General features: G+C 38.7%; 1 protein-coding gene across 2 annotated transcripts in view; it reads right to left on the reverse strand.

The window, feature by feature from the left end:
- Positions 1–158: 158 nt before the first annotated feature.
- LOC126941457 (serpin B6-like) overlaps positions 159–26,593 on the reverse strand; it is a 29,997-nt gene continuing 3,562 nt past the window's right edge. Inside the window, exons 1-7 of one of the 2 annotated variants that reach the window (XM_050768100.1) lie at positions 18,619–18,761; positions 15,463–15,637; positions 14,434–14,583; positions 10,383–10,500; positions 9,534–9,676; positions 4,450–4,605; positions 159–2,794 (exon numbers count right to left, since the gene is read on the reverse strand). In XM_050768100.1, the coding sequence (XP_050624057.1) occupies positions 2,390–2,794; positions 4,450–4,605; positions 9,534–9,676; positions 10,383–10,500; positions 14,434–14,583; positions 15,463–15,627 (1,137 nt within the window). In that variant the 5' untranslated portion in view covers positions 15,628–15,637; positions 18,619–18,761 and the 3' untranslated portion in view covers positions 159–2,389. Of the gene's footprint in view, positions 2,795–4,449; positions 4,606–9,533; positions 9,677–10,382; positions 10,501–14,433; positions 14,584–15,462; positions 15,638–18,618; positions 18,762–26,593 lie in introns of those variants that run through there. The other variant, XM_050768099.1, reaches the window with a different exon arrangement.

The raw sequence follows: 26,593 nt of genomic DNA on the forward strand, positions 1-26,593 counted from the left end.
ATGACCAGTGATGATGAACTTTTTTTCATATGTTTGTTGGCCACATAAATATCTTCTTTTGAGAAATGTCTGTTCATATCTTTCACCCACTTTTTTATGGGTTTTTTTTTTCTTGTAAATTTGTTTAAGTTCTTTGTAGAGTCTGGATATTAGCCTAAATTTTTCTCCCATTCTGTAGGTTGCCTGTTCACTCTGATAATAGTTTCTTTTGCTTGCTGAAGCTGGATCCCATTTGCCAATTTTGGCTTTTGTTGCCATTTCTTTTGGTGTTTTATTCATGAAGTCTTTGCCCATGGCTATGTCCTGAATGGTAATGCCTAGGTTTTCTTTTGGGATTTTTATGGTTTTAGGTCTTATGTTTAATACTTTAATACATCTTGAGTTAGTTTTTGCATAAGGTGTAAGGAAGGGGTCCAGTTTCAGTTTTCTGCATATGGCTAGCCAGTTTTCCCAACATCATTTATTAAATAGGGAATCCTTTCCCTAGTGCTTGTTTTTGTCAGGTTTGTCAAAGATAAGATGGATGTAGATGTGTAGTGTTATTTCTGAGGCCTCTATTCTGTTCCATTGGTCTACATCTCTGTTTTGGTACCAGTACCATGCTGTTTTGTTTACTGTAGCCTTGTAGTATAGTTTGAAGTCAGGTAACATGATGCCTCCAGCTTTGTTCTTTTTGCTTAGGATTGTCTTGACAGTGTGGGCTCTTTTTTGGTTCCATATGAACATTAAAGTAGTTTTTTTCTAATTCTGTGAAGAAAGTTGCTGGCAGCTTGATGGGGATAGCATTGAATCTATAAATTACTCTGGGCAGTATAGCCACTTTCACAATATTGATTCTTCCTTTCCATAAGCATGGAATGTTTTTCCATTTGTTTGTGTCTTCTCTTATTTCCTTCAGCAGTGGTTTGTAGTTCTCCTTGAAGAGGTCCTTCACATTACTTGTAAGTTGTATTCCTAGATATTTTATTCTCTTTGTAGCAATTGCGAATGGGAGTTCACTCATGATTTGGCTCCCTGTTTGTCTATTATTGGTGATACGAATGCTTGTGATTTCTGCACACTGACTTTGTATCCTGAGATTGTGCTGAGGTTGCTTATGAGCTTAAGGAGATTTGGGGCTAAGACAATGGAGTTTTCTAAATATACAATCATGTCATCTGCAAACAGAGACACACACTTGATCTTAGCCAAAAGGCCGAGAAGCGATGCAAACAGAGACAATTTGACTTCCTCTCTTCCTATTTGAATAAGCTTTATTTCTTTCTCTTGCCTGATTGTCCTGGCCAGAACTTCCAATAATGTGTTGAATAGGAGTGATGTGAGGGGGCATCCCTGTCTTGTGCCAGTTTTCAAAGGGAATGCTTCCAGTTTTTGCCCATTCAGTATGATATTGGCAGTGGGTTTGTCATAAATAGCTCTTATTATTTTGAGATACGTTCCATCAATATCGAATGTATTGAGAGTTTTTAGCATAAAGGGCTGTTGAATTTTGTCAACAGCAGTTGCATTTCAAGCCTGTAACACAAATGGCTACAGACAGCTTACCTGCCTTTTCAGTAAATATTTGAAATAAAATAGGAAGACATGCAATGTCTACCCATGAAGCTGTCTCAAACTACATTACTGTAATAGAACATATACAATCACCTCTTCCTCTTTGTAGCAGTTTTAAATTTTCAGGGAAATGGGATACTTCCACATTTGAAAAGGTTGTAACCCACCAATTGCTATGAATGCCAACTATGATTAAAACAAAAATACCCGGGAAATTGGACTGAATTCTCATGGTCTGAGTTAACTGCTCTCTCACCCTCTGTAATGGCTTCTGAAGAGCTGGCAACCTTCTGGAATAGAGGACACTTCTGAGAATCTGAGGCCTGCTCACCACACCTCCTCCCTCATCTCCATTTCACTCTCTATTCTCCCTTTAAAAATGGGTTCCTATGTCAATACTATTGAGCAGAGAAGAAGTAACATTTACATCTATCTTGTGCTTGTAAGAAGAACAGCACAGCTGAACATGTGGGTGACACCTTGCACAAAGTAAAGACACAGGACTTAGCTCTGACAGTTGGAATGTGGGAGAATAGTGAGGATGGGGAGACACTTTATTTTAAGGGGAGTCATTTGGGTAAATGTTTAGGAATACCACTGCCAAAGTCACCACAACATCCTTGGGGGATGTCAAGTTCAGGGCCTAGAAAAAATGTAATATGCAAACACACACAAGCATTCTGAACAAGGAATTTCAAAATCAGGTTCCCAATACCTCATTTTTCACCACTATAATAGTAATGTCACTTTGAGTTGCAGGCATACTGTAAAGCATACAGGAAAAGTAGATCAGTTAGAGAAAAGAGAAGGACTATATCCAATGACTACTATTTCCTTATGGAGAGGAAAACCGGCCACAGAAGAGAATACCATTGGTTTTGCTGTGCTGGATAAAGAAAAGGAAGGGATGGTCTGCACGGAATGTGGGGATGATTCGGAAGCCCTGGCGAACTATCCTGCAAGCAGTAGCAGCTGCTGCTTCTGTACCTTCCTCATTGACCTCCACAAAGGACTTGTGCGTGACCTTGGACAAGTACAGATCCTTCTTAGACGACATTCCTGTGAAGTCTGCCCTGTTCTGTTCAAAGGCATCGACCATGCCCATACTGCGAAGGACGTCCTCCATGTTGTAAGTTTCCTCTAGTTTAAATCTAGGAAGGAAAACTTCCATCTCTCGTTCATGCATCTTGTCTGGGTTTGTCCATTCTATGAATCTCTCATAAGAAAGTTCTTTCTCCACCTAAAACAAGAGAGTTGGAGATTTAAACATCTAGGTCAGTGTTGTCCAATGGGACTGTTTTCTATGATGTTAACACTCTCCAGTTGAGCTGCCTAATGTGCTAGCCATGAGCCTAATATGTCCACTGAGCACTTGAAATGTGGATAGTGCAAGAAAGGCCTGTTTTGTAAATTTAATTTTCGTTGATATAAGTGTACATCATCCCAAGTGGCTAGTGGCTACTATACTGGACAGCATACATATGGAAGAGAGCACGTGAATGCTGAACCATTCAGGTAGGAGATGACTTTATATTTCAATGCTTTGATTCCTAAATTCCAGAAACTGCCAAACCTTTTCCCTGAGGCAGACACTTACAACCTGGAGTACATTTGTAAGAGAATGACTGTCCTCTTTAAAGTTGGTCGTTGGCCTGGTGCGGTGGTTCACGCCTGTAATCCCGGCACTTTGGGAGGCCGAGGCAGGCGGATCACGAGGTCAGGAGATCGAGACCATCCTGGCTAACAGGGTGAAACCCCGTCTGTACTGAAAATACAAAAAATTAGCCGGGCGTGGTGGCAGGCGCCTGTAGTCCCAGCTACTCGGGAGGCTGAGGCAGGAGAATGGCACGAACCCGGGAGGCGGAGGTTGCAGTGAGCCGAGATCGCGCCACTGCACTCCAGTCTCAGAGAGAGAGCGAGACTCTGTCTCAAAAAAATAAATAAATAAAGTTGGTTGTTGTATCTTAACAAAAGCATGTTGATGTAGGGCATCTCAGACTTGTCTCCGCTTTCACCCAAACTCCCTTTTAATGAATCCATCACCATTTTCTGTTCATTTAACTTCCAAAACCTCTAGGCCTTTCAGCCTTTCCTCCACCTTTGTTGCTGCTGCCTTCATTCAGGCCCTTGTCATTTCTTGTTTGAAATGCCACAGCGCCTGCTTTCTGATATGTCTCCTCCATTCTCGCTCCTTCCAATTTGTCCGTTGCAGCCATAAGGATTAGCTTTCTTTAAAAAGCCAATTACTGCCCTGCTAAAAGTCTTCATTGACTCTCTACAAACTTGGTACTCAGTATGCTCCATGGCCCAGTGGCCTCAGCATCACCTGGAAGCTTGGTGGAAATGCCGTATCTCAGGCTCCACCCCAGTCCTACTAAACCCAAATCTACATTTTAACAAGATCCTTTGGTGATGCATAGAGTCACAGCAGCTCTTCCCCAATGACTGCTTTCTGAGGGGAAGACTCACAACTATTGGGCAAGGCTGGAGAGAAGACTACTAATATTAGTCAATGTCATATTCTGTGCATCGAAACAAATGCCTTGTATAGGCAATCCCCTTTAGCCTACAATAACCCTCACAGAGAAGTACTGACATCAGTTTTCATGGAGAGGAAAAGCTAAGAAAGCACACATTTCTAAATTGTAAAGCAGGACCTTGAACTCTGACCTGGTTTGTCCCCAGCCTGAGTCCTTTCTGGGATGAGAGTATTTTCTAAAAGGTGTTCAACACTTAGAAACCATCCCACTGAATGTAACCATAAAAACAGAAAAGGGCATATGGCCAAATATGTCAAGGAAACACTGATCAAAGCACATTTTCAAAGTTTTTTCCTAAAAGGCATCATCTGAAAGCCTTTACTATGATACAATGCATACTTTGAACACTCATTACCGTTTCCAAATCAGTGTTTTCATCTGGAAGCATGATGATCATATTCAGCTCCTTTCCAACATAGGGAAGCACCAGAATTTCGGTGAATATTTCTTTTGCATAGGTAATTTTAAAAGTAGATTTTTGAGACATCATTTGCACAGGTTTTCCTTTGTTCTATAATGAAAACAGTTAACCATTTAAGTTGAAGCACAAGAGTTGAATATTGGACATAATCAACAGAGTTGGCAAGTGTCTGTCTGCGGTAATGCTTTCTTCCCTTGGTCTCTAGAACCTTGTATTAGCCCCTGCCTTTACTGGGTCATGTTCATTACCTCGATCTCCAACCGCTGGGGTTCCCATGGCTCAATTCTTACCTTACTTTCTCTTGGTGATCTTGAAGGGAATCAGGATATGCCACCCCAAAATACACCACTTTGGCTTAAGAATTATTTTGAGCTGAAGGCACTTGAGTTCCTGAAATATCTTAACTACTTAAAAGCAGAGCCTCCCAAAGGCCTCAAAAGAACTCAATTGTCATAGGTTAATTCCTTGGGAACAACCTTAATTTTCTTAAAGATGAGAACTCTGCACACACCCAGCCAGACATTGTCACTTGACTGTTACATCTGCCATCTATTCTACTCTGAAGGATCCATTTCTCTTTCCCCAAAGTCATGTCTTTTTCCCTAAGTGCCGTTCCTTCCCCTCCCTTTCCCCTAGTAAGTTAGGTAAATACACCACCAATTCTAACCACCCACTTGAGTTACTCATCACTGAGTTCTCCCATGGGTATGCGGGATGCACATGTTAATAAGTTTCTGTTTGTTTTTCTCTTGTTAATTGTCTTATGTTATTCTAATTTATTAGGGCCCCAGCCAGAGAACCTGGGAAGATCAAAGAAAAAGATTTCTTTTCTCCCCTATAATTTCATTGAGTGTCATGAATCTAAATAGGAAACCCAAATTTGCACCTCTGGCCTGGAGCTCACCCCAGTAGTTCAGACATTTCATTTTGCTGCCTACTCAACATCTGCATCTGAACATATAAAATAAACCTCCAGTCTAACATGTAACTCTGGGTTCCCCCATTCCCTTCCAGGTCTGTGCCATCTATTTTCTTCCCCATCTCAGTTCACAGGGACGCCATCCTTCCAGTTTTCAAAAGCCCTGGGGTTAACCTTGACTCCTGTCTTTCTCTCACACTACAGATCTGACCCATTAGCAAATTATATCAGCCCTGTTTGTAAAATGTAACCAAAATCTAACCTGTGCTGCCTTCATTGCTATCATCCTAGCCCTGGGTGCCCTGTTTCTGCTCTTATCCTCCTTGTGGTTATGCTCAGTACAGTAGTCTGAGGGACTCTTAAAACTTAAGTCACATCACTCCTCAACTGAAAACCCTTCTGACTCAGAGCAAAAGCCAAAATCCTGGTAAATTGTGCATCATGATGGTATTCAAAGAGTTTCAGATTTTGGAGCATTTCAGATTTCAGATTTTCAGATTCAGGACCCCCAATCTATGCTTAACTCTGCTGTTGTGGGATTAAAATAACCAGAGACAATATGTAAACATAGGAACATGGTTGTTTGAATAAAATTATATGCATAAAAATAGGTGGTGGGCTAGATTTGACCATGGTCCATAGTTTGCCAACTCCTGGCCTAGAGAATTCCTCTCCTCACCTCCAAACCTCTAGCCTTGCAATAGAAAAGGATCCATTCTTGGTCTTCTATATTAACTGAATTATTTAGTAAATATGCATTTGTGTAGATGTTTTGTTTTATTTAGGAAGAGAAGTACTAACTAGAATTAAAATGAAAGAAGTAATGTCAAATCAAAATCTGTGCTCTTTGAGGAACCAAATAGGTTGGTGTTCTTACACCCATTGCAACTACTTTATATTGCCTTTCTCTAGTATAGAGGCTAGAATGGAAGATATAATTATGCACCTCCTTAAAGCGTAAAACAATTCTGGCCAGTGAAATATAGAAAAAGTTTCCTTTTATGAGTAAAATGGTAGAGCCTCAGGAGGAGAAGACTTTTGCACCACCCCTTGTGTTCTTCTAACTTCTTTATTATTATCATACTTTATGTTCTAGGGTACATGTGCACAACGTGCAGGTTTGTTACATATGTATACATGTGCCATGTTGGTGTGCTGCACCCATTAACTTGTCATTTACATTAGGTATATCTCCTAATGCTATCCCTCCCACCTCCCCCCACCCCACAACAGGCCCCGGTGTGTGATGTTCCCCTTCCTGTGTCCAAGTGTTCTCATTGTTCAGTTCCCACCTATGAGTGAGAACATGTAGTGTTTGGTTTTCTGTTCTTGCAATAGTTTGCTGAGAATGATGGTTTCCACCTGCATCCATGTCCCTACAAAGGACATGAACGCATCCTTTTTTATGCATAATATTCCATGGTGTATATGTGCCACATTTTCTTAATCCAGTCTGTCATTGATGGACATTTGGGTTGGTTCCAAGTCTTTGCTATTGCAAATAGTGCCACAATAAACATACTTGTCCATGTGTCTTTATAGCAAACAGACAAATGGAGAGCCAAATCATGAGTGAACTCCCATTCACAATTGCTTCAAATAGAATAAAATACCTAGGAATTCAGCTTACAAGGGATGTGAAGGACCTCTTCAAGGAGAACTACAAACCACTGCTCAATTAAATAAAAGAGGACACAAACAAATGGAAGAACATTCCATGCTCATGGATAGGAAGAATCAATATCGTGAAAATGGCCATACTGCCTAAGGTAATTTATAGATTCAATGCCATCCCCATTAAGCTACCAATGACTTTCTTCACAGAATTGGAAAAAACTACTTTAAAGTTCATATGGGACCAAAAAAGAGTTCACATTGCCAAGACAATCCTAAGCCAAAAGAACAAAACTGAAGGCATCACTCTATCTGACTTCAAACTATACTACAAAGCTACAGTAATCAAAACAGCATGGTACTGGTACCAAAACAGAGATATAGACCAATGGAACAGAACAGAGCCTCAGAAATAATACCACACATCTACAACCATCTGATCTCTGACAAAAACAAGAAATGGGGAAAGGATTCCCTATTTAATAAATGGTGCTGGGAAAACTGGCTAGCCATAAGCAGAAAGTTGAAACTGGATCCCTTCCTTGCACCTTATACAAAAATTAATTCAAGATGGATTAGAGACTTAAATGTTAGACCTAAAACCATAAAAACCCTAGAAGAAACCTAGGCAATACCACTCAGGACATAGGCATGGGCAAGGACTTCATGTCTAAAACACCAAAAGCAATGACAACAAAAGCCAAAATTGACAAATGGGATCTAATTAAACTAAAGAGCTTCTGCACAGCAAAAGAAACTACCATCAGAGTGAACAGGCAACCCACAAAATGGGAGAAATTTTTTCTATCTTGTCATCTGACAAAGGGCTAAGATCCAGAACCTACACAGAACTCAATCAAATTTACAAGAAAAAAAACAAACAACCCCATCAAAAAGTGGGCAAAGAATATGAATAGACACGTCTCAAAAGAAGACATTTATGCAGCCAACAGACACATGAAAAAATGCTTATCATCACTAGCCATCAGAGAAATGCAAATCAAAACCACAATGAGATACCATCTCACACCAGTTAGAATGGCAATCATTAAAAAGTCAGGAAACAACAGGTGCTGGAGAGGATGTGGAGAAATAGGAACACTTTTACAATGTTGGTGGAACTGTAAACTAGTTCAACCATTGTGGAAGACAGCGTGGCGATTCCTCAAGGATCCAGAACTAGAAATACCATTTGACCCAGCCATCCCATTAGTGGGTATATGTTCTTCTAACTTCTTGCCTGTGTTGTGGGCTTAATGCCTGATCTATCATGAGACCATGAGGAAATAGGTAATGTTCTAAAAATGACATAGCGGAAATAGAGAGGTTTGGTCCCTGGAAGTTTCACCAACATCCCACATCAGCCCTGGCCTCTGACCACCTCCAGACTTCCTGTTAAGGGAGATGAACTTCAGGAGTGTAAACACTATGAGCAGGGTTTTCAATGATATCCTAACATACATCTTATTAAAATAAATTTCAAGGAGAGAAATATTTTGCCAGGAGAAAATATGACAGTTCATTTCAAAATAAAGCTAGAAAAAAAATACATTTCTTGAGAAACTGAAGACTTTGACTTACATTGGCCTGAAAGATTTAACTAATGGTCAATGATCGGTAATTACCTTAATTAACATATTCTGTCTACTTTTGTGTATGTCCAAACATTTCTAGAGTTAAACAAGAAAGAATAAACACGATTTAGAGAAAGATAAAGAGCCTTCTGCAAATAATATATTCAAAATTGGAGGTAGCTAAACTCTGTCTGCCCTGTGTATGTGTTTTTGCTCACTTGGTTTTAAGCAAAAATTTGTGCTTGTTTAATATCTTTATTATTAAAAAAAGACTAAACATAATTCATTGGTTCAGTACTTACTGAGTACATGTGTGTATTAGGCACTTGTAGCATTCTCTACACTCAAACAGCAACAAGCAGAGCAGGAAAAGAAGACACCTGATTCAGCCACTCCAATGCCACCAGGGAGACAGGCAGGGGTCACTGTGACAGCTTAGAGGAGGAGACAGCTTGGGGAGGAGGTGCATTGTCAAGAAAGGCATCTCGGAGGGAACGCTGGCAGAAAGAAAGGAGCATGAAGGTACAAAGGGAAATGAAGATAGAGAAACAGGCAGGATCCGGATCATGAAGGATCACATCATACCATGGAGTTTGAACTTTATCTCACAAGCTTTGGGAAGCCAGTGGCTGTACACTCTGTACGCTCAGATTTGTGGTATAGATAGTACCCAGTATAGATGAGATGAGATAGGGTGCTGGACCAGAGGCCTGGGAGTATGTAACCACGTTGGTTGAGACACCAAACAGAGATAAAGGGAAGGAGAAAAGTCTCAAGGTTTGGAGGGGAGTCCAGCTGCTGAACTACCGAAGGGTCATGTCCAGTCAAAGTTATTGAAGTTAAGCTTCTTGCAGGTGTTAAAGCCAATAGGACAGTTTCTAAAATCACCTTTGATAGTGCAAAATACTCACCTTGCTGATTTTAAAAGGCATTTCCCTAGTTTTGTATTTCTCAAATGAATGATCCCAGTTTCCTTTGAAGTAGATGGCATTCACGAGAATCAGCTTAGTCAATGAATCAACTGAACCTCGAGGCAGCACCTCTGTAATTTTACCTGTAAAGAAGAGTTAAAGAACCATTTACCTAAATGTATTCCTTGATGCTTGTATCAGGAGGGATATTCAGATTGTGTGGTCTCTTTGAGAAGGCAACTATGCATGGAAGCAGTTCATGGTGTCATGAAATATAACCATGTAAAGGGATGCTTGTCCTTAAAACAACCATAGTAACAACACTGCAACAAACAGTTGAAATTGAATATAAGCTCTAGGAAGAAGAATTCCACAACTTGAAAAGAGTGCATAAAACAAACAAGCAGATATTTATAGGCAGAGGATGAACTGATAATAGATTAGGTAGAAAGGAATAATTGGTGACTATGGCATAAAGAAAGAAACAAAGAATTGTCAAAAAAGTGAGCAGTTGTAGCAAGTGTAAAGAACAGTTTAAATTAAGAAGAAGGAAATTTTATTATTATTAATGAAAATAAAACCTACTTAGTACTAACCAGAAAAGAAGTCAATTGAAATGTAGATTGTTCTGGAAGAAACGTACTGAATATTGAGAAACATCAGATACTTGGTAAGAGTGGGGATAAAGCTAGAGAAAATTTCTATCCATTGGCAATATTTCAGAAGCAAATTTTTAAGATTTGCATAATTAGAGAAAAAATCACTCCTTTTATATTTGACAATTTTGTAAAGAAACTAACTATAAAACTGTTAAAATATTATTGAAATAGAATAACGATATATTTTCACCTTCAGTCTTATCAGCAACCCAGGCATTTATGTGTCTTCTGCAAGTCTCTGTATCATTAACAAAGTCAAGGTTTTCTATTTTTGCTTGGTAGAATTTGCTGCAAGAATCTGTAAAACACTAGGATAAACCAAGCAACATAATTTTATAGCTACAGAAACAAGACCAACAGCTTACTTCTTCATTGTGCCACATCATAAAATCAATAATATTGTGATTTAGCATACATTTACAAATATAAGGAATTAACCAAAAGTTCAAATTCTTTTCAGCAATATTTACTCTTAGCTTGTAAACTAAGTAATATAGTGGTCTGCGTATCAAATAATTTTCATGACCTGCTGGATCCCTGAAGACAATAGCAGTGCATCAATGACATGATTAAAGACACAGAGAATTATTCAAGAAGACCTAGCAATCCTTACCTGCATGCACCTAATAATTGAACATCAAAATACTTCAGACAAACACTGATAGAACTAAAAGAAGAAACAAATAAATTCACTTTTATAATTGGAGATTTCAACACTCCTTTATGAGAAATAGACCAATCCTGCAGGCAGAAAATGAGTAAGAACATAGTTGAACTCAACTTTGTTTTTCAAGGCTTTGAGATTCTGTGACTATAAAATCTGACACTCCTACAAACTATTAAATTTGTTGAGTGAGGATTAACACAGCAAGTGCTATGGCTGCCTCTTCATTTTAGAACAACAGAATATAAATATGAGTCTACCGTTCCATAAATTATATTGGAAAAATATACAATTCTAGACCAGCAATCTCCATCTGAACCTTCTGGGATGATGAGAATGGTGTAAATCTGCAATGTCCCAAGTAATGCCACATCGGCTATTGAGCACTTGAAATGTGGCTAGTTGGACTGAGGAGCTAAACATTTAATTTTATTTAATTTTAATTAATTTCATGGAAACTTTAGTAACCACATATAGCTAGTGAATGTTTCAGACTACAATCAACTTTGCAAAAAAAGTTCATACTATGCCGGGCGCGGTGGCTCACACCTGTAATCCCAGCACTTTGGAAGGCCAAGGTGGGCAAATCACGAGGTCAAGAGATCAAGACCATCCTTGCCAACATGGTGAAACCCTGTCTTTACTAAAAATATAAAAAATTAGCCGGGCGTGGTGGCAGGCGTCTGTAATCCCAGCTACTTGGGAGGCTGAGGCAGGAGAATGGCTTGAACTCCCCCAGGCAGCGGAGGTTGCTGTGAGCCGAGATTGTGCCATTGCAGTCCAGCCTGGGCAACAAGAGCGAAACTCCGTCTCAAAATAAGTAAATAAATAAATAAACTATATTTAGTTACTATAGTCTGTAGGATTATGATATTAACAAAAACCTACATTATGTCATACAAAAGCAGGAAATTTGGTGGAAATTAAATGGACTGAAATAACTAATTTATTGATCATGCACTATAGAATTGTTTTCCAAACTTTCCCTTAAACTACTCACAGCTAACTATTTAATTCCCCTTTTCAGAATTTTGTGGGGTTTTTTTGTTTTGTTTTGTTTTGTTTTGTTTTTACAGAATTTTCTACTTCTATTTCAGCATAGCATTGGAGAGGAAATGTGACAGTAGTTAGGAACACAATTTCTGCAACTTACTAGCTGTGTGACCTTCAAACATTTTCTTAATCTCTTTATGCCTCCATGTTCTCTCCTGTAGAACAAGGAAGCAGTAATAGCTACACCTCACAAGATAACTGAATTCCTATGAAATATCACCTTTTCATGTAGCATTTTTGAATTCTTGGTATGTTTCAGGCACTACGTAACTGATTTATGTACATTATTTCACGTAACCCTCCCATAACTCATGCCTTGCCAAAATTGCTGGCTCTGCTTGTTTTTCAGTGGTTTGGAAATTGTTTACATCTCTCAATATGAGAAATAATCTGAAAGTAAACTGATGAATCTCACATATTGATGACTTGTTGCACCCCTAGGTGATCTTTTTATCTATTAAACATGTTTTAAAATAATTGTTTGCTATTTTAAGTTACTATTTTACAAGCCATCACTAGTCAAAGTAAAATAACATCTAATTATATATTGCTATTGGTGCCAGATTCTTGGAAATAAGAATAGTTAATTAATTAATTAATGAGAAACAGATGACAAATAATTCTCATCTCTTGATTTTACATTTCAGTATCAAAATAACATTTAAAATATCAATGATTTTCTTAAAATAGTCACCAAAAATGGATATTTGTTTGTTAACATTTTGGTTGTCTTTATATAGAAAACTAATAAAAAGCTGGTAATAAAGTTAATAGTAGCTAAGACTACAAAAATAAGCTGTAAAAATCATAATACCATACACAAATCTTATAAATATTTGACTTTATGCCTTACAACCTTCACTTTATACCAATTCGTTTTGAAACAATTAGAGTCTGAAACAAGTTTGAAAAATAATGAATAAAACCATACAACACAGTAAGACTGATATCCTAAACATAAATGATTCTTATAAATCAGTAAGAAAAAGACATCCATCCCCATGGGGAAATGTGTAAAATAATACATAAATAGGTAATTCACAGAAAAGATAGAAATGCTCAATAAACATAAGAAAAATTGTTTAGTTCCACTAACAACCAAAAACTTTAAAAGTTAACAATATGCCGTGTTGCTGATGGTGGGTGGAAATGAACACGCTACAAATATGCCTTCGGGATCGTAAAATGGCGACAGTACTGTGGTGAGCAGCTTGGCAGTATTTATTAAAACTTCAAAGCTTCATTCCCTTCCTTCTGCAAATCCATCTTAGACAGTAACTTACGCACATACAAACAAAACTGTGTACAGGATATTACTGTCTGTAATGGCCCCGGTTAAATACAGCTGAAATGCTCATCAAGGAAAGAAATGTTTCCTACATCAAGATATGACCGTACTTAGGAATATCAGAAAATGGTTAAAAAGAGTGATGCAGATTCACATAGACTGAGGTGGAAAGAATTTAAGACACATTGTTAAGTAAAAGACCACAAAGTATAAAGCAATATGTATAGTATAATAATATTATATGGGGGGAAAACCCACAAAGCAAAATTTCTAGATGTGAAGGAGGATACACCTCAAATCTATAAAAGCTCTGACATTGAAAAGGAGAGTAATGGGGTTGGAAATATGTTGATGAGGACTCTTGGTTTATATACATTATATGTGTTTTCATATATCAAGAAATTACTTGAGCAGTTTTGGTTTTTAAAAATAAAAATGTCATGGCCAGGCGCAGTGGCTCACACCTGTAATCCCAGCACTCTGGGAAGCCAAGGCGGGCGGATCACTTGAGGTCAGGAGTTGAAGACCAGCCTTGCCAACATGGTGAAACGCCATCTCTACTAAAAATACAACACTTAGCCAGGTGTGGTGGCACACACCTGTAATTGCAGCCACTTGAGAGTCAGACGCAGGAGAATCATTGAGCCCGGGAAGTGGAGGCTGCAGTGAGCCGAGATTGTGCCACTGCACTCCAGCCTGGGCGACAGAGTGAGTGAGACTCTATCTCAAAAATAAATAAATAAATAAATACATTTAAAAAATAAAATTAAAATTTAAATGTCATAAAAGCACTGTCAACAAATACAACCAGTATAATTAGCCAAAAATAAGCTTTAAAAGATTTTCAGTGTCTAAAAAGTAAATCAAAATATTAAAATGTGTAAAACATTAAGAAAGTGTCACAATGCACAAAAACGTTAACAATATCTGCAAAGCAAATACCAGAAATACTCATTTTGATCATTTCTTTGTTTTGGCTGATTCTTTTCCAATTGTAAATGTGTGTAAATTCTTTTATAAAGATTATCTCATTAAAGCTTCACAAAACTCTGGGCAGTATTTGCTCTAAGACCCATTTTATATATGATAAAATGGAATCAGACGAGTGTGTGAGGTTCCTGAATGGAGTCCTGGATTCAGGCCCACCTGTATGAATTCATAGCCCACATTCTTTCTACTACGTCCATCACCCATTACTATCTTTATTTTCTCCAATGAAAAACAAGTATGACTTACTGAGAGGAAGTCATAAGACTTTTCTCCAAAGAGCCGGTTAGCAGTTCTAAGCAAGTACTGAGTGCCAGTTCTGTTAATTTCAGTGAGAAGTGACTGAAAACCTTGGTGAATATCTCCATCTTCACCTCCAATTTTACTAAAAGAAAGTGCCTGAAATTAAACAAAACAAAAAAACAGGAAAATAACATTTTCAGTATTCCCTGACTTCAAGAAATAGGCACAACACTAAACTTAGCACTAAGAGGTTTACAGATCCTTATTGTAGCTTAAATGATGATTAATTACAGATGAAAAGTGTCTTGAAAGCCACCCACTCTCCCTACATATAGCTCTTCTCAGTCCTGCCTATAATTACTTCCTAAAGGAAACCAAAGTTTTCTAAGTATTCGTATGAGTGGAAATGCCTTTTGCAAATCCTAACAAAATGTATCTAGTTATTTATGTTCACTATTTGTGGTAGTTTGTCTGAAAACACAGCTGCCAACCATATGTTCCATCTCTGCATGCACAGGCTGCTCCTGACATCAAAAGATGGAGTCTCTCTCCCCTCCTGTGGGATCTGGGCTGGTCCTGTGACTTGCTCTGAATAACAGAATGCAGACATGATACTGTCCTTAAAAAGCCTAGCAGCTTCCATTTTTGCTCTCTCATAACCCAGCTACTATGGTGTAAGGAAGCACAAGCTGTCCTAAAGCAATGATACACAGAAAAGCCTGGAGGAATGGGAAGACTTGCTTGTAGGGAACTAAGGCCCCAGCCACCAAGCAGCACCAAGACCCAGACAAGTGAGTGAGACCTTCCTGGACCTTCTAGCCCAGTAGCCTGCAGAAGCACCCACATGAGTGATCCCAAGTCACCACAGATGGTCAGGCAGTGGTAACATGCTCCATCCTGCCAACTCTCCATCCACATCCTATGATACTATCAAAGCTGTCTGTTAAAAGAGGAATTTGTTTGGGACTTGAAATGTAGAAGAAGAGCTCAACTGAGTAGTAGCATTTATTGTTGTCTTTAAGTGGCTCTAGGTACCTGAGACATCTGGGCTGCAGTGTTTCCCTTCGCTCCCATGAAAACCATGGCCAAGGCTGACGACATGCTCATGGGTGAAAAAAATATGTTGTTTGAGTTGTTTTCCCCTAGCTTTTTCAAAAGGTTTAATGCAAAGATGCCAGTTGCTTCTGATAGGGCGTCCATGACAGTGAACCTGAAACAATGGATTTTAAAACAACATTACATCAATGTGGGCTTACATATGTATTGTATTTTTACTCTTATTTATTAATAAATATGGTTAATACTTTTGTTCAGTGAGCAAATAGGTACACATGCAAAAACTACACTAGGGCTTTTCTTGCAAAATTTCATTTAATCCATACAACGTGATGAGGTAGGTGCTGTAAATATCTGCATTTTACAAGCAAAGAAATGGGGCATTAGCTGTTTTTCCTTATGTTAATATTGCTTTTTCTTCATTTCTTTAGTTTTCAATGTGTCTCTGGCAAATTTTCCCCTAAATTTTCTACAGATCAGTCAAACATTTTTAGTAATTACTTTATGTGTTCAACCACATATGAAGAACCTATCAATCCCATTTTTCATCTGTCAGTCTTTCAGTCTGCTGATGAGTGCAGCATTCTTTAAAGTCTAAAATTTTCATTACCAAAAAAGAATTTTCACAAGCAGAGAACAACTTTCCCTACTATTATACTTTAGTTATTGATCAACTTATTGTTTTCCAATATGATAAACCTAATTTTTTTCTTAAACTGTAAAGCATACTACTTACACAGCAAGTAAGTCATTTTTTTAATGTTTAAGCATTAATTATGAAGTCTAATAATCAGATGCTTTATTTATTATTTATTTATGTATTTTGAGACAGAGTTTTGCTCTTGTCACCCAAGCTGGAGTGCAATGGCGTGATTTCAGCTCACTGCAACCTCCACCTCCCGGGTTCAAGTGATTCTCATGCCTCAGCCTCCTGAATAGCTGGGATTAACCGAGGCTGGAGTGCAGTGCTGTGATCACGGCTCACTGCAGCCTTGACCTCACAGGCTCAAGCAATCCTCCTGTCTCAGGTCCCTCCACCCATCTGAGTAGCTGAGGCCACAGGCATGACCACCATATTTGGCTAATTTTTGCATTTTTTGGCAGAGACGGCGTTTCACCATGTTGCCCATGCTGGTCTTGAACTCCTGGACCTCAAGTGATCCGCCCACCTCAGCCTCCCAAAGTGCTGGAATTACAAGTGTGAGCCACCACACCTGGCCTCTATTAATTTTTAAAATTTAAGCTAGTAAAATTTTGATTTCCGAAAAATCCTACTTATGCCCTGTTATTCCTTTTTCACAGCATTCAGTTTTAATTCCCTAGAGAACGTCAATTATAGTTTTATTGTGCTGTCTTCTGCCTCTGGTGCTGCCTCACTTTCTCAGATGTCTTTGCCATGGTGGTTAGTGTTTGCTCTTACTATTTAGATCTCTCTCTTCATACATGGGCTTTTCCAGAAATGCTGAACTTTCCAGTCCATGTTTAAAATGAAAACACTGATTAGAAGTTCTGTTTACATGGGTAGGTCATTTTGGTTGTAAGGGTGGAGGCTATGGGAGGGAAAGGTGATTCACTGCAATGCGATTTTGTTGAGGAACCAGGAAATGAAGGTCTTTTTTCTGAGACCAGTGGGTTTTTCGAGACACTAATCTTCTGGTGGTATGGAAGCAGGTGGGGTCGGGGGACTGAGGGGACTTTCACTTGGCCATTAGCTGGTTTCTAGCCTGGTGCCTTCCTCCATCCCCTCACAGAACCTGTGGGTCCCTGCGTTTGAGCATCAGATCCTGTAGGGGTGAGACACTGGTCTGCTATTGGGTAGCTGGCTAGGGGAGGGAGGGTGGTTGGTTGCCAAGGTGGGTACTGGCATCAGGGGAATCAAACCATTCTGTAAACAGATTTAGACCAAGGCCCGTATTTCTCAGCCCTGCATTTCCCTCCTGTCATTTCAGGTAATTAGTGCCCCCAACGTGAAGCCTCACAGTTCTTTATAGGTTACTTCCCACCCCCACCCCACAAAAGGCACTGAGGGCACCAGTCTCACTCTTCTATCCTCTTTCCTCCTCCGAAAATCTGCGAAAATCTCTTGCCCACTGTTTGCTTCCTCTCTTAGTTTCACATCAATCACAGTGCACATTGCGTGACTTAACACGTCAGCCCTATGAACTACAATCGGGAGATTACAGCTCTCAGTCACACTTCTGTCGCCAGGCACAATTAGACCCCTACAGTGCTGAATATTAATTTGCTATAACTTATGTTTTCCAAAACTGAGTTTTAAGGGATGGGTGAGAATAAACTAATTCCAGTGCCAATTTTATCTTACACGACAAAATCTAAATACGATTAAAATGCACCCTCCCCCCCCCCCCCCCCCCCCCCCCCCCCCCCCCGCCACACACACACCCAATCTTCTCTTAGCTTAAGGATAACGAATTTTGAAATATTTTATCTTGCAATGAGTTCATTTAAAACAGATGTGGAATGTCCCTCACGATTATCCTTGCAGGCCTGGACGACCTCAAAAGTGCTGTGGTGTTGGCCAAACTCTGGAGGCCAGAGTGGGGGAGGCGCAGGGTCCAGGCTGCCTTTGGGACCCGCCCCTAGTTCTCTCTCGGGTGTCTCCATTCTTCTCAGAAAGTTCCAAGGCACTGCTCTCTGCAGGGTTACCTGTGGCCAGGTGGCCCCAGGCTACAGACCTAGAGGCTCCCCGACGCCCCCATCCCGCAGGCGGCCTTGCCTCCTCCTGGACCTCCAGGTGCACGGCCCGAGGACCTAGAGGAGTCACAGCCTCCTCCCGCCCCTAGTGAGTACTTCAGCAGGGTGGGCTGGGCGGCCTGAATGTCTGCACCTGTTTCCCAGCTCCAGCAGGGTGAGCCGAGACGAACCAAGACAGGCCCTCCCCAGATCCGCACCCATCCTCCCCACCCGCGTCGTTGTCAGGACCGGCAGGGGTCTCAGTCAGGCGCAGCTACGCCCCTGCCGTCCGGAAGCCCCAGGAAAACGTCCCAGGTCCAGGAAGGCGTGCTGGGCTCTATCCCCGGCTTCACCTTCGCAGCTTCCTGCCCCTTTCTTAGGCGCAATAGCGGATAACCTGGTGCCAGGGTGTGGAAGTCGCTCCCCAAACCAGGCACGTACCCCAGTTGTAGGCGCCGCTGCCCAGAAGCGAGGAGAGACCGGGTCGGAGTGGCGGGGACAAGACGTCTGGCCGAGGCGGCTGTCAGATCCTAGCGGGGTAGGGAGTCCGGCAGAGTCGGCACCCGGCCAGGCACCTCCCCAGCCCAGCTGGCGCGTAAGTAGGAGGGCGGTGCGAGTCCCGCAGGCAGCGGGGGCTTCCTGTGCGGCCTATTGAGGAAGCTCACGCGAATAAAAGGAAGACGCTGCTCTCCGGGAGTTTTCAATCAGGAAGCAATATTACACCCCATTCCTACCCCGAGTTAATGTGTCCTTGAAAATAACTGTGAATTATTACTTCAGTGACCAGAAAAGTGCCAATTCTTGGTACATGGAAGTAAGCAGCACATTGCAGAACGACAATTAAAAATAAACAAATCTATGCAGCCGTCTAGTGATACGAATAAGCTACACGTTGTAGAACGAAAGTCAAAAATAGACAAATCTATGCAGTCGTCTAGTGATATGAATTGGACTTCAGGGCATTGACAAATTATACAAATGACTGTGAAAACCCTGTTTACCTTTTTGGAGCAGGCATGGAGAACAGAAAGGATTCAGATGACTGGGGGTAGGGAGAATAATAGCTGGATTTTACTTTTTGTTTTTATTTTTTATTGATAGATAAAAGCTGTATATACTTTCAGGTACATGTGATAATTTAATACATTCATACAATTTATAAAGATCAAATCAGTGATGCTGGGATGTCCACCACTTTAAATATTTGTCTTTTCTTTAAGCTAGAAACATATAAATAATTATCTTCTAGCTATTTTGAAATAAACCATATTCACCCCGCTGATTTATCAAACGCTGGATCTTGTTATTCTATCAAACTGTATATTTCTACCATTAATCTTCCTTCCCAGTCTCTGATAACCACTAATATACTCTCTATTTTAATGAGATACACTTTTTCACTTCTCACATATGAGTGAGAACATCTGATGTTTTTCTTTCTGAACCTAACTTATTTCGCTTAACATAATGGCCTCCAGTTCCATCCATGTTTCTGCAAATGACAGGATTTCATTTCATTCTTTTAAAAGAATGTTTAGAATATTTATGGCTGAATAATATTCCCTTGTGTCTATATACACCACATGTTCTTTACCCACTGATCCACTGATGGGCACTTAGGTTCATTCCATATTTTGGATATTGTGAGTAGTGCTGAAATAAACATGGAAGTTCAGTTAGCTTTTCAATATATTGATATCCCTTCTTTTGGATATATACCAAGTAGTGGAATTGCTGGGTCATAATGGTAGTTCCATTTTTGAGGAACCTCAGTGCAGTTTTCAATAGTGACTGTACTAATTGACATTCCCACCAACAGTATAAGAGGGTTCCCCCTCCTCCACATTCTGAGTAGCATCTGCTATTCCCTGTCTTTTTGATAAAAGACATTTTAACTGGAAGGAGATGATAGCTCATTATGGTTTTGATTTGCATTTCTTTGATTAGTGATGTTGAGCATTTTTTTATATAGCTATTGGCTGTTTGTATGTCTCCTCTTGAGAAATGTCTGTTCAGATCTTTTGCCGATTTTTAAATCAAATTATTATGATGATTATGATTTTTGCTATTAAGTCATGTAAGGTCCTTATACATTCTGGTTATTAATCCCTTGTCAGATGGATAATTTGCAAATACTTTCATTCTGTGGGTTGTCTCTTCCTTTTATTGATTGTTTCTTTTGCTGTGCAGAAGCTTTTTAGCTTGATACAATCCCATTTGTCCATGTTTGCTTTGGTTGCCTGTGCTTTTAAGGTCTTATACCTTTGCCCAGACCAATGTACTCCAGCATTTCCCCAATGTTTTCTTCTATTAGTTTCATAGTTTCGGGTCTTACATTAAAGAACTTAATTCATTTTTATTTTATTTTTGTGTCTAGTGAGAGAGAGGGCTCTAGTTTCATTGTCCTGCCTATGGTTATCCAGTTTCCCAAGCACCATTTATTGAAGACACTCTTTTCTCCATTGTGTATTCTTGGCACCTTTGTAAAAAATTAGTTGCCTGGGCTGGGCACTGTGGCTCACACCTGTAATCCCACCACTTTGAGAGGCCAAGGCAGATGGATCGCTTGAGGCCAGGAGTTCAAGACTGGCCTGGGAGACATGGTGAAAGCCCATCTCAACAAAAAATACAAAAATTAGCCCATCATGGTGGTGTGCACCTGTAGTTTCAGCTACTCAGGAGACTGAGGTGGGAGGATCACCTAATCCCGGGGAGGCCGAGGCTGCACTGAGGCATGATTGCGCCACTGCACTCCAGCCTGGGCAAGAGCGAGACACCATCTTGAAAAAAAAACACAAATGGGTGGGCTATAAATGTGTGGATTCATATCTAGGTTTATATCTAGGTTATTTATATCTAGGTTATGTTCCGTTAGTATGTGTGTCTTTATGCCAAACTATGCTGATCTGCTTATTATAGCTTTGCAGTAAATTTTGAAATCAGGTAGTGGTATGCATCCAGCTTTGTTTTCTTTGCTCAGAATTACTTTGCCTATTCTGGCTCTTTGGTAGTTCCATATAAATTTTAGAATTTTTTTCTTCTATTTCTGTGAAGAATTTCATTGGTATTTTGATAGGGATTGCATTCAGTATTTAAATTGCTTTCAGTAGAATGGATATTTTAACAATATTAGTTCTTCCAGTACATAAGCATGAATATCTTTCCAGTTTTTGTGTGTTCTTGTCTATTTTTCATTACTGTTTTGTGGTTTTTCTTATAGAGATCTTTAACTTATTTGATTAAATTGATTACTAGTCATTTTATATTCTTCGTAGCTATTGTAAATGAGATTATTTTCTTGATTTTTTCAGATTGTTCATTGTTGATGTGTAGAAATGCTATTGAGTTTTGTATGTTGATTTTATATCTTACAACCTTACCGAATTCATTTATCGGTTCTAACTGTTGTTTTGCTGGAGTCTTTAGGTTTTTCTAAATATAAGACCATGTCATCTTCAAACAAGGCTAATTTCACTTCTTCCATTCCAATCTGGGTGCCCCTTATTTCTTTCTCTTGTCTAATTGCCAATTGCTCTGGCCAGGACTTCCAGTACTTTATTGAATAAAAGTGATGACATTGGACATATTTGTCTTCTTCCAGATCTCGTAGGAAAAGCTTTCAATTTTTCCTGTTCAGTTTAATATTAGTTATTTGTTTGTCACATGGCCTTTATTACTTTGAAATATGTTCCTTCTATACCCAATTCATTTTTTTAAATCACAAAGCAATGTTGAATTTTATCATATGCTTTCTCAGCATCTATTGAAATGATCATACGGTTTTTGTTCTTGGTTCTGTTAATGTGGTGTATTGCATTTACTGATTTATATATTATACATTGAACCATCTTTGCATCCCTGAGATGAATTCCCTTTGATAATGGTGAATAATCTTGTTAATGTGTTGTTAAGTATAGGTTGCTAGTAATTTTTTGAGGATATTTTGATCTATGTTCATCAGTGATATTGGCCTATAATATTAAAACCTTATAGATATAACAAATTATTTTAAAGAGGTGACAACTCAGATTATAAAGGAGAGAATAGATACAAAGAAAATAAAAAAAATACACTTTAATTCTATCCCCCAATTTTTAGTTTATGTTGTCTCAATTTACATATTTTTATATTGCCTGTCTTTTAACTGGTTGCTGTAGCTATTGTTGGTTTTGATAGTTTTACCTTTTGGGCTTCATACTAGAGTTATGAATGAATTACATACCACAGCTACAGTATTATTCTGAGTTTGTCCATGTACTTAATTTTACCAGTGGGTTTTATATCTTCAAATATTTTCTTTTTGCATGTTAGTGGTTTTGGGGTTTTTTTTTCCAGATTGAAGAATTCTCATTAGCTTCTTTGTGTGTGTGTGTGGTGGTGAATTCTCTCAGCTTTTGTTTTTCTGGGAAAGACTTTATCGTTCCTTCATTTTTGAATGATAGCATTGCTGGATATAGTATTCTTAAATGGCAGTGTTTTGAACAATGTCTTTCCACTCCTTCCTGGTCTGTAGTTTTCCATTGAAAAGTCTATTGCCACATGAATTAGAGCTCCTATAAATACTGTTTGCTTTTTTCTTGCTGTTTTTGGGATCCTCTCTTTGTTTTTCACTTTTGAGAGTTTATTATGTGCCTTGGGGTAGTCTTAATTAACTTGAAACTGGCTTTCTCTAACCTTCCTGCATCTGGATGTTGATCTCTTTCTCAAGTTTTGGAAAGTTTTCTATTGTAATTTATTTGAATAAACTTTCTACCCCTTGCTCTTGTTCAATTCCCTGTTGAACAACAATAGTTCAGTGATCTTTTTATTGTCTTGAATAGCTTTTCCAGAATGTCGTGTAATTAGAATCATACAGTATGTAATTTTTTCATATTAGCTTTTTATACTTAGTAATATGCATTTATATTTCCTCCATTTTGTGACTTGATAGCTCATTTATTTATTGCATGAGTAATATTCAATTGTCTGGATGTAGCAAGCTTTCTTTATCCATTCACCTACTGAAGGATATCTTGGTTGCTTCAAAGTTTTGGCAATTATGAATAAAGCTACTATAAAATCTGTGTGCAGGTTTCTCTGTGAACATAAGTTTTCAAGTCGTTTGGGTAAATACCAAGGAGGATAATGGCTGGAGTGTGTGGTAAGAGTATGTTTAGCTTTGAAAGAAACTGCCAAACTGTCTTCCAAAGTGGATATACCATTTTGCATTCCCACCAACAACGAATGAGAGCTCCCGTTGCTCCACATTTTCACCAGCATTTGGTGATGTCAGTATTCCAGATTTTGGCCATTATATACGTATTCAATAATGATATATAATGTGGATAATATTTTCTTAACCTTATTTGCCTTCTGTGTATCTTCTTTAATGAGGTGTCTGTCAAGGTTTTGGCCCCTTTTTTCATTGGGTTGTTATTTCTTTACTGTTGATTTTTAAGAGCTCTTTGTATATTTTGAATAATAGTCCTTCATAAGATGTATCTTTTGCAAATATATTCTCTGAGCCTGTGGTGTGTCTTGTATTCCCTTGATAGTGTCTTTCATGAAACAGAAAATTTTAATTTTAATGAAGTCCAGCTTATCAATTCTTTCTTTTACAAATCATGTCTTTGGAATTGTGTCTAAAAAGTCATCACCAAACTCAGAATTATCTAGATTTTCCCTATGTTATCTTCTAGGCATTTTATAGTGTCATATTTTGAGTTAATTTTTGTGAAGGGTATAAAGTCTGTGTCCAGATTCATTTATTTTTGCATGTGGTGTCCAGTTGTTCCAGCACCATTTGATGAAAAAACTATCTTTACTTCATTGCATTTCCTTTGCCCCTCTTATAAAAGATCAGTTGACTGTAGTTATGTAGGTCTCTTTTTAGATTCTCTATTCTGTTCTGTTGATCTATTTGTTTATTCTTTCACCAATAACACACTGTCTTGCTAACCGTAGCTTTAAAGTAAGCCTTGAATTTGGGTAGTGTCAATTCTCCAACATTGTTCTTCTTCAGTGTCATGTTGACTACTTTAGGTTTTTGTCTTTCCACATAAACTTTAGAACCAGTTTGTCAATATCTGTAAAATAACTTGCTAGAATTTTGATTGGGATTGCATCGAATCTATACATCAGGTTAGTGAGGACTGACATCTTGACAATATTGAGTCTTCCTACTCATTAATATGGAATATCTGTTCATTTATGTAGTTATTTGATTTCTATCAACAGAGTTTTGTAGTTTTCCTTAAATACATCTTGTACATATTTTGTTAGATTTGGACCTAAGTATTTCAGTTTTTGATAGCTAATGTAGTGAGTATTGTGTTTTTAATTTCAAATTCCATTTGTTCATAGATAGTATATAGGGAACAGATTCACTTTTATATATTAACTCCTATCCTGCAACCTTGCTATAATCTCTTATTAGTTCTATAATCTCTTATTAGCCTGGCTACAGTCTTATCAACTTTACTGACCTTTTCAAACTGCCAGCATTTGGTTTCTCTCTTGATTTTCTCTCTTGACTTCATGTTTTTAATTTCATTGATTTATGCCCTGATTTTTATCATTTATTTTGTTTTGCTCACTTTGGGATTAATTTAATCTTTTTTATCTGGTATCCTAAGTTGGAAGCTATCATGAGTCATTTTAGAACTTCCAAACATTCTTCTTTTCTAATATAGGCATTCAATGCTACAAATTTTCCTGCATAGGTGACTCAAATTTCAAATTATCCAAGTAAGGCTAAGTGTCTAAATTGTAAACTATAACCTTAAATGAGTAAAAAATTGACCCTAGTGGATTAAATCATCATGGTTAGATCAATTGCTTAATTAACCCAACTACCTTAGTTAAGCAAATATTTACCACACACATACAGTGCAAAACATTGGGATTGATCTGGAGCTGGAATATCTGCCCTCCAAGAGAAAACATAAAACAAGTTCCCAGGTAACTATCTACACCTATATATTTGGTTTTCCTGTTAGATTAGTTAACATTGCAACGTTTTCAATGAACAATAGAAACATGATTCAGTGACATATACCAATATCCAATCAGTAATGTTATAATACTTTTAGATTTTCACATTTAATGTCTCAACACTTGCCCCAAAGAAATCAAGCAGACACTCCCAGTGACTCACCTAAGAAAGCTGTTTGAGTCCAAGAGGACAATTTAGAATGAGATAGTCAAAAGTGATGGAGACATAAGAAGCAGAGATCTAGCGAGATTGCAAGCAGTGAGCAAATAAAGGATGAACACTCATTTCCTCAGGGAATTGGCAACCCTCTTTCCTGGAAGAAAAGCATCTAGAAGATTGAGGTCATTAATTTTTCTATCCCAGAAAACCTTCCTCTAAAAAGATACTTAAAAGGTAGCTGATAGGCTGTTCTTTGCCTCTCACTGGGCATGTGAGCATAGCTAGAAGGTGGACCTCAGATTTCTCTAGGCTTCCCTTCTAAGGACTATTTGGCTGAAACTCTAATCTCTGAACTCCAGCTGCTATTCTATACTTGTGAGAACAGTCCTGCTGGCTCTTCCACTGGAATCCTGAACTTATTGCCAAGGGCTGGCTTATGTCGGATGTATTCTGGGATTGGGGCAAAGAACCTGCTTAATATCCTCAAATATCTTCTTCTTCTTCTTTTTTTTTTTTTTTTTTTTTTTTTTTTTTTGAGATGGAGTCTCACTCTGTCACCAGACTGGGGTGCAGTGGCACGATCTTGGCTCACTGCAACCTCTGCCTCCCGAGTTCAAGCAATTCTCCTGCCTCAGCCTCCCAAGTAGCTGGGATTACAGGCGAACACCACCACGCCCAGCTAATTTTTGTATTTTTAGTAGAGACAGGTTTCGCCATGTTGACCAGGATAGTCTCAGTCTCTTGACCTCATGATCCACCTGCTTCAGGCTCCCAAAGCGCTAGGATTACAGGCGTGAGCCACCGCACCCGGCCATATCTTCAAATATCTTAGTGGAGGGTCAAGCACTGAGGCTGGAACATATTTTTCTGGCACTCAACAAACTGCATCTCTGCTCACAGACTGGTAATGACCAAGTGCTGAAGAAGATTCCTTATCCCTAGTGGCATCCATTCCCTAAACTGAAATAATAGGTCTGGAATTGAAGTAAATTCACAGTCCTTCAATATAGATGCAACATTGCTTTTTTCTCCCCCTTACTGGGATTCATGGAAAAATTCAGTATAAATTTACCTCTCTTGTTCCCACAGTTAAAAATCAAAATAATTCATTTTTGAGGGAAAAGGACTCAGTGATGCAATAAGGCCATGCTCTCCTGCTCCACTCTAGATTTCTATTGTACTATTTTTTAAAAAGAGAAAAAGTGATTGTAGTTTTTGAACCACAGAACATTTTTTACATTTAGATGCTTAGATATTTTCTAAACCCTTCCCACATCAAATTTG

This window comes from Macaca thibetana, chromosome 18 (assembly GCF_024542745.1).
Source record: "Macaca thibetana thibetana isolate TM-01 chromosome 18, ASM2454274v1, whole genome shotgun sequence".
NCBI classification, from domain to species: Eukaryota; Metazoa; Chordata; class Mammalia; order Primates; family Cercopithecidae; genus Macaca; species Macaca thibetana.